This window comes from Frankliniella occidentalis, unplaced genomic scaffold (genome assembly GCF_000697945.3).
Source record: "Frankliniella occidentalis isolate FOCC.00 unplaced genomic scaffold, Focc_3.1 Scaffold82, whole genome shotgun sequence".
Classification (NCBI taxonomy): Eukaryota; Metazoa; Arthropoda; class Insecta; order Thysanoptera; family Thripidae; genus Frankliniella; species Frankliniella occidentalis.
This window is the reverse complement of record NW_026267212.1, coordinates 10,684-19,267: the sequence shown is the minus strand read 5'-3', so window position 1 is coordinate 19,267 and position 8,584 is coordinate 10,684. Positions and strand designations below refer to the sequence as shown.

The 8,584-nt window shown below is 54.2% G+C and overlaps 2 protein-coding genes across 2 annotated transcripts in view; one reads left to right on the top strand and one right to left on the bottom strand.

Moving 5' to 3' along the window:
- LOC113210512 (serine/threonine-protein kinase S6KL) overlaps positions 1-3,815 on the top strand; it is a 36,305-nt gene extending 32,490 nt beyond the window's left edge. The window contains exons 8-9 of the mRNA XM_026428548.2: positions 2,805-3,053; positions 3,430-3,815. Coding sequence (XP_026284333.1) covers positions 2,805-3,053; positions 3,430-3,546 — 366 coding nt within the window. The 3' untranslated portion in view covers positions 3,547-3,815. The remainder of the gene's footprint in view (positions 1-2,804; positions 3,054-3,429) is intronic.
- A 149-nt stretch (positions 3,816-3,964) lies between these two features.
- LOC113210509 (sodium- and chloride-dependent GABA transporter 1-like) lies at positions 3,965-8,196 on the bottom strand. Its single transcript, XM_052269124.1, has 11 exons — positions 8,038-8,196; positions 7,750-7,956; positions 7,367-7,501; positions 7,154-7,282; positions 6,853-6,967; positions 6,596-6,728; positions 6,177-6,415; positions 5,419-5,785; positions 5,131-5,334; positions 4,866-5,036; positions 3,965-4,760 (listed from the first exon to the last, which is right to left on the bottom strand). The coding sequence occupies exons 1-11, from the start codon at positions 8,129-8,131 to the stop codon at positions 4,626-4,628; spliced, it is 1,929 nt and encodes a 642-aa protein (XP_052125084.1). The 5' UTR covers positions 8,132-8,196; the 3' UTR covers positions 3,965-4,625.
- Between the last annotated feature and the right edge of the window lie 388 nt (positions 8,197-8,584).

The window sequence follows — 8,584 nt, the reverse complement described above, 5'->3', positions numbered from 1 at the left end:
TAAATATTTTCTTAGATGAAAATACCTGAATACTTCGATTGCGTGAAGCTGTTGGTGTTCGAGGCTAATTGGCTAATTTCCCGTGGGTTTCCACCAATATGAAACTCTTCTAATTCCTTTTTCTAATTTTAACTCGCAAGAACATCTCGTTTCTTTACGACCAGGCTGTGCGGGGCAAGGCCCTGGAGCTCCAGCCCAGACGGACTGCGTAGGCTCCAGGCACCGGGCTATAGACGTGCATCACGGCAAACCGGACTTCCAGGCAGTCGCTATATTTAGCGACATTCCTCTTAGTACACGCCACGCCACGTTGGTCCGACCTGATGTTGATGCGCCTGTCAAGTCAAGGCTCTCTCTCTCTCTCTGCCCTCCCCCCCTCTCTCTCTCGTTGTCCCTCTCCCCCTCCCTCTCACCACAACTTCCATCCTCTTTCACCCGCTCTCTTTCTGCGTCTGAATAACACTTAACCGATTATATCCACTTGAGGTTGGTCTACAGGAATAAATTTATAAAAGGAGTGTAGAGATATAAACCCACGACGGGCAAGTGGAGCTAAAGTTTTTCGACGACGAAAAATAATGCTGATTTCGTCGTGGATAGGGCGCGCATCTGATGGTATCGTCCTGGTGTAGATCTTATAATCCGAGCGACAGCTGCAGTATTGGAGATTCGAATCGGTAGGGTATCGCTGGGATCCACCTCCCCACAGGTGGCCGCCCCAAGTGTGCATGTGTGTATGTATGTGTGTGTGTGTGTGTGTGTGTGTGTGTGTGTGTGTGTGTGTGTGTGTGTGTGCCTGGAAGGAGGGAGACTGCGTTGTTATTTACAACAAACGCACAAGTACTTACACGTTCGCATTTATGCACACTATCTCGACACAAACGGGCAACGTTTGTTAGAGCCCCTGCCTTCGCCCAACGCGCTCTACCATTTCTCCTGCTTTTTCATTTGTTTTACCCTGCCATTTTTGTCACCAACTCTTTCTTCTCAACCATAGACATGTCGTGGGATCAAGCCAGCTCCCGGCTCCTGCAGCCCGTGTTCTAAAAGAGTGCCGGCGGCGAGTCGATTCTTGATGAGAATGCGCCGGCAGGTGCTGGTTACTTGTCAGTGGTTCGCAGCTGCGAGCGCTGTCTGAAAGGGCAGGCTGGCGTGGACTGAGGCCCTACAACGCCTATTTTTAGTCCTGCAAAAAAAAGCACTGACGCTCGCTTGGAGCTGGAAGAGACAGGACACGTGAGACTACACTGTCACAAGTGTCGTCGTTCGTTGTAAAAGTCTGTTCGACTGTTGTACACTGTACGCATATTCCAGAATTCGCAAGTCTCCGAAAGGTTTTTGCGAGGTCGTCGCACCTTTTCGGCCAATTGTGTCTGACGCAACTAGGAGAGGGAATAGGCTCATCCCGTCGGCGAGTTTGTGGAGTGCCGCGGGCTCCTCCTTTGTGATGCGCAGAAATTCTTTCTCGAGAAAAGGTGGGGGGGGGGGGGGGTCGCCCCCGGCTGAGCTGTGCCCAATAGGCGAGATTGGACGACTGGCCAGCCGCGGACAGCGCGGTCCAAAAACGCACATCTGGGCCGCGGGGCCCTCTGTGGGGCCGGGGTCACGGGGTTATCATAGGGCGGGCGGACCAGGACCGCGTGCGCGGTGCGTGGGACCAGCCCAGGACCCAGGCCGGCCGGGGGTGCTGCCCGCCCGGTCCGACTCAGACTGCAGCCTTCCTGTACAGCACCCGGGGCCCATGGGGCCCTCTCATGACGGGCAATCTGCATCGCCAAGGCTAGGACAGAGATGCCGTTGCACTGTTGAGAAGGAATCTCGTGACTGGATGTCGCGACGAGATCTCGCAGAACATAGTGCGAGGTTTTTTTTGGATAGTGTAGAGCAATTTGCCTCCGATGTGAAAGAATAAATATGTTTCTTACCAGTACTCTCAAATCATGGAGGCAGACGAGGTCCCGGATGGAAGGATCCGTACTTACTCAACAAACTACACCCGAACCCGAAAACTGTAGTTATAATACAAAAATACAAACTATGTGTCTTTGGTGCTTGGCCACGGGCCGTAGTATTCGAGCCCGTGACATTTTGTGTAGCGTTGCAGGCCGCAGCAGCAGGGCGCAGTCTGCAGGACGCACAGCGAGCAGCAGGGCAAGGGTCGCGGGACCGGTTTCATGTGCCCCCTTCCCCCCTTCCGCCTCCTCCAGCCACTAGCCTCTCTTCCCCTAGTCCTCCGAGTATGCGAGCGCACCCTCAGTTCGTCGGCAGGGCCTTTTGCACATTTTAAATGCCAACATCATAGTCCTCACTTAAAACTGTTCATAATTCTCTTTGGAGTATTTGCGGAGGCGTTTCTTTAATTTTGCTTTCTGGCAACCTCAACTTCATCAAAAAAACTGTTTTTTCGATTTTAGCACATTTATTTGCGCGTATACTTGATTTTCTTTAGTGCGCCTGTGTTGAGAGCGTCCTACTTCAAGCACAATCTAACGTACATGCACTCACAAAATTAAGCACAAGTGCACTAATACCAAAACACATTTTTTGGAGTGCACGTCTGTGCAAAATGTAGTAGTATTTAGTATCATACATAAATTATTGCCTGACTGGTTTTGCAACTTTCTGACTCCTCTGTGGATAGCCTGTATTCAGAAGAGTATAATCGGTGCTGCCCGGCTAGCGAAACTACTGCGCGCCCCTGCCCGCCTGAGCATAGGCCGCCCCTCGGGCACCATGCCGGATGGCTTGCCTAACCTGCGGGCGCGAACCTCGCACCCACCTTACGGCTGTCACTTCTGTTTCAGTTCCCCGAGGCCGCGGTGGACCTGCGTGGGGGCGGCGCTGAGGCAGGGGACGGCGCTACGCCCGCCCCAAGGGCTTCCCCGGCGGCGGGCAGCCTCCCCCCGGCGATGGACCGCTGCTCGCCGGCAGCCAGGGACATGCTCGGCCGCCTCCTGGAGCGAGACCCCCGGCGCCGGCTGCGCACCCTGCACGCCCTGCAGACCATCGCCTTCTTCTTCCAGTTCAACTTTGCGGACGTGCGGTCCATGAAGGTAAGGCCGCAGAGGCGCGGGCCGGCCCGGCCCTGCACGAGAAAAAAAGAGTAAGCTAAAATTGCTAATGCTTTTGCTAATATGACCTTAGATCACAATAGCTCGTTTAGCTAATTCTTAGCTAAGAGGGCTAACATATTAGCTTCCACAGCTAGTTTCTTTATTTTCTAGACAACTGTTATTGCTAATTCTTTATCTCTAATAATTCTAGGTGAGCTAATATTCTAATCCAAGGCCATATTAGCGAATGCATTAGCTAATTTAGGTTATTCTTTTTTTTGGTGGTGTGCCGTTGCGTTACTCTCGCCGACCTTGAGGTGGGCACAATGGGATCCGCCCCGCAACGTTTTCCTTAACGGGGTGGCTTTTTCCGCAGGTCTGCCCCAGGGACCTGCTGCCAAAGGTAGCACCCGATCGCTCGGCCGCGACTTCCACCGGCGACGTGGACCCGATGTTCGAAGGCTTTGACAGCGTCGCACCTATTTACGTCTAGTTAAAAATAACAGTCGAAATGAGTTTTCTCTCTTAACTTTCCATTTTTTACTTCTTGGGCTATCTCTTTCACTGTTTTATTGAACAGTTCTGCAACGAATTCCGTCCATTTTTGACACTAGAATTTAGTTTGTTGAGGTTACGGGTATGTGAGATTATTTTTTTTGTTGAGTCTTTATGAATTTTACTAGAGATGAGAACTTGAACCGTTCTTTAGCACTGAGTCATTTTCTGCTGTGAAAAAATAAAGTGATCTTATTTATAGTGTGAGAGCGAGTGTGATCCTTCGCACATACTCCATTCCCTACACGGAGTATAGCCGACTGGCTCTATCCCTCGCTGTCACTTTGTAGATACGCCGTGCACTCCTCGTAGGCGGACCTGGACCACCCGATCCGTTGGCTTAGTGAGAATGCCCATTTCTCTATTTACACTTTATATTTTTGGTCTGTATCATTTCGTTTCTATTTACACAAATACAATTATTTCTTCTCTACACCTACTATAGTTGCAGGCTGCATCTCAAGATGTACACACGTAACAATTGACACACAGAGCGAGAATCAGAGGTTTTGCGAGTGTTGTGGGCAAAGAACAAACACAACTATGATCTTTACGGCAAGGGCCGCGGCCGGCGCGGTGGACTGGATCCTATATAACACTGTCTAAGGGTATCTCTCTCTAGTACTCTGTAGCGCAAGAAGGACAGTACGAGTAAATAGTGAGCAACACTAGTGGACTAGAGATTTAACCGTTTTACACTATCTCTACTTCACTGTCTACACGTCACACAACTAAACTGCTGGGTTGTGGATTAAAGGGTATATATATCTTCGCGAGACGTTTCTTTCAACTTCTAGAGCAAGAGGAAGGAGAGGAAGTGCAACGTGATAGTGCTTGAAACGACGGCTCGTCCGTCAGCGTCTTCGCCCACTTGACGCGGTTGGTCTCCGCCCGCTCCCCGTTCTTGGGGGGTAAAGTGTCTTTAACCCGACGGCCGCCATGGCCTCGGCCACGTTATTGTCCTTGGGTCGACGGCTGCAGCCCGCGGCGTTGCTGCTGCAGCTGCAGCAGCTGCTGCTACTGGTTGAGGAAGCTGCTGTTCTTGGTGAGCAGTCCGGCGGAGCTCTCCGACATGGGGATGACGGGGCCCTTCTGGCCGGCGGGTATCTTGGCCTTGCACTTGAAGTCGGGCCGGAGGCCGCGCAGCAACCGCTGCAAGGAAACACGCGCACGTGCGGGTCAAAGGCCGTTCCAGGGACACTTTTCTCAACCGTCAAACCCCTCAAATTAAGACGTCTGCCGAGCGTCTGCCCTTACCTCTTTGAACGTGCCCTTCGACTTGATCATGTAGTACACGGCGTAGGCGGGGATCCACACCATGGACGAGAAGCTGATGGCGATGCCGATACCTTGCGCCCACATCGGGTACATGTAGTCTTTGCCGTACGTCAGCGGCTGGTACTGCAGGACGTAGAAGACGAAGATGGCCTGGCGGCGGAAGAGAGAGACGTGAAAGCAGGTGCCGGGCGACAAGCATTGGTACGTCCCATTGTACATCGGTATACTGGCACAAGAAACTCACCACCATGACGGCGGGGGCGAACACGACCCAGCAGGCGTACCAAAACTTGTTCACCTCGACGCCCATCATGGACTTGATGCAGGCGCTAAAGTTCTTGGCGCCGAAGATCCAGCCGATAGCGATGGTCTGGAAGAAACAGACCCACAACAGGGACATGCCGGACACCGAGTAGAAGTCCATCAGCTGGAAGATGTACGCGCCGCCCTGCGGAGAGATAGAGCAGGCAATCAGGAAATGTGACGAGATGGTCTTCTGTATATTGGAGCTGCCCTTCACGACGACACTCACGTGCGTGACCATGGGCAGGCCGAGGAGGAACATGAGGCCGCACATGGCGGCCGTGAACTTCTTCCGGTGCGTCTTGAGCACGGGCCACTGGTCGGCCAGCCCGGCCACCAGCGCCTCCACGATGCAGAACTCGCTGTCGATGCCCAGCACGACGAGCATGGTGAAGAAGACGGCGGACCAGACGGGCGCGCCCGGCAGGCGCAGCACCACCTCCGGGTACGTGAGGAACACCAGCCCCGGCCCGGACGTGACGACGGAGGCCACGGACGTGCCCTTGCCCAGCGCCACGTGGCCCAGGATGCTGAAGGTGACCACGCCCGCCACCAGGCTGGTGAGGGTGTTCACCACGCAGGTGATGAGCGCGTCCCTGCAGAGCGTGGCACGGTTTTTACACGATTAGAGAAACAAAATGGTGATGTAATTATGTACAGTGTGGGTTATATTTTGCGGAGATGCGGGGCGCTCCGTGAAAGGTCACCGGTCGTGATGATATAACCTTGCTCCGTCCGACCGGGGCGGGGGTGTTACGCAGCAGCAGATAGTAATTACAATGTACAGGGGTGGGAGGTGGGTTGACCCCGGGCGGGTTGACCTGAGGTGGGGGTAATTGATATATCTGATGGTGGCTTTAATTAATTATGTGACCCAATGACCTGCCTGGTGGGCCCTGGCGCCCATCATGCAGGTCAGAACAGTAATTGTGTTTCATAATGTAATTTGTATGTCACTGGACCAATTTAATCCCACCCCGTTCTTACTTGTAGCTGTTGTGGTTGTAGGCGTTGTAGGAGCCGAGCGTGGGCAGCGCCCCCATGCCGATGGAGTAGGCGAAGAAGATCTGGGTGGCCCCGTCTATCCAGGGCCCGGGTCCGAGCAGCTCCTCCCAGCGTGGCGTCACGTAGTAGAGCAGCCCGTCGGACGCGCCCTCGAGCGTCACCGAGCGCACCAGGAGCACGGCCAGGATGGCATAGGGGAAGAGCGCCGTGAACCAGATGATCTGCAGGCAGGACAAACAACGCATTTTTTTACTCTTCGACGACCGGAGGTAAGAACGGCACACGAAACCTTGGCATGACTTTTGCACTCAGGATAGTAAACAAAATATCTAGGATTAAAATACACAAGATTTGTGTATATAACCCCCGACGAGATATCGACCCAAACTTTGACCTTATACCTTGCCGCTCTGGTGCAGACCGCGGTAGATGATGAAGTAGACGAGCACCCAGCCCAGCGCCAGGCACATGAACAGCTCCCACTGCATGCCGCCCAGGTCGTGGATGCCGTCGGTGATGTGCAGGACGCGGCGACTGTGGCAAGGTGCATAATAGACTCGGGTGAGTACAACGGACCGGAAGCCGCAGAAATTTCCGACACAAAAAAAGAAACGTCATCGGAACCATACGCTCGGCCCTGGCAGACAGAGATACTCACTCCCAGTACTCCTCGACGGGGGAGGACCTATTGCCGTGGTCCGTGCCGTTGAGCGCCGCGTGTAGGGTGCCGTTGGCGCGGTGGTCGTAACAGCGCGGGGTGTTCCACTCATTGTCTGCGGAGACACAAAGATGTTGTCATTGGAGGGGACTTGGGAGGGGCCCCGCCCAGCGGCCGCCTGTCGGGTAGGCAGACCCGGCGCGCACGTGCGGCGCGCTGGCGTGCCCACCCGGCGGGCGCTCCGCTCCGTGGAGCTGCGGGACTGGGCGGGGCGGGGCTCTATAGGAGGCGGGGCACTCACCACAGCTGCTCCACGGCAGCTCGGGCAGCGCGATGAACGTGGTGATGAGGTAGTACAGCGTCCAGGCAATGATGATACAGTAGTAGATGTCGAGAAAGAAGACGAGCGTCATGGTGGCGTAGCCGACCCCTGCGGGTGACAAATGGACGGGGTGTTGGTATGGGCAAACAGGACATGTCCGCGAAGGGGATCGGTCTCAACACAGGGCGTTACCTTGGAGTATGGGGCAGAGTTGGCCGACCAGGGTCATGCCGCCGGAGCCCAGGTACTGGCCGATGGCCACCTCCTGGAAGAAGATGGGCACCCCGCAGAATACCATGGCGATGCCGTAGGTCACGAGGAAGGCACCTGCAAGGGAGAGAGCGACCGTCAAGTGATGGGTTGCACCGCGGCGTATAAGTCATGGGCGTATTGTACGTCCCCAAAAGAGATGCAAGAAAACAACATTCAAACTTTCAAGTACAAATTTCAAGTAGAAGTATTTCATTGGAAGTGTCATTGAACATTTTCTCCGAAATTAACGAAATAACTGTTTCTGACAATTGCTATGTAACTGGAAAATGTACATGTTCATGATGTCATGTCTGCGAGCTCACCTCCGCCGTTCTTGTAGCAGAGGTAGGGAAAGCGCCAAACGTTGCCCAGCCCCACAGACACCGATATGCAGGAGAAGAGGAAGTCTAGCTTGTGGCCCCAGCCGGGGCGCTCCTCGTGGGGACCCCCGGGGCCCCCGGGGCCAGCAGGACCTGCAGCGGGGGCGGCGGCGCCTGCAGGACCGCCGCTGTCCGCCGCCGTCACCTCTCCTGGAGCAAACAAAGAAATGTCGATGACGTGGGGAATCTTTTCGAGTACAGTCGAAAAGTATTTTCATTTTCCAAACTTACGACTTGGTGCAGATTTGGCGGAGAACTCAATGAAGGTCTGGTCGGGGTCCACCGTCTCCTTCTCCTCACCCCAGTAGTACATTTGTTCCGACATTTTGACCGGGGGACACGGTTCTGAGGAAAGAGAAACATCGAGATAAAAACGGAGATTGGGTTGTTCCTCAAGCGCCCTTTACGCAGCTCGGGTGGCGCGGGAGGTGTTCTGCTGCCCTTGCTCAAGGTTGCGCGGTGCGGGCCGCCTGGCCCAGACTGAGTCGCACATCTGCCCCCCCCCCCTTCCCAATCTCCCTCTGCCCCCACGCCCTCTCTCACTCCAGCTCCAGTCAAGGGCAGAAATAGTACGGGGCGGATGGGGCGGATGGTCCCTGGGGCCTCGAACTGCTGGTGGATCGTCGATTAAAAATAGATTCCTACTCTGCGGACAGGGAAAGGATGGTCGATTGAAAATGGAAGTAAACAGTATTTTTTTAGAATGTTTAAAGTATTAGTCAGTTGATATTTCGCATTATTACCCGGACGAATGTTGATGTGAGACGTAATTAGAGGG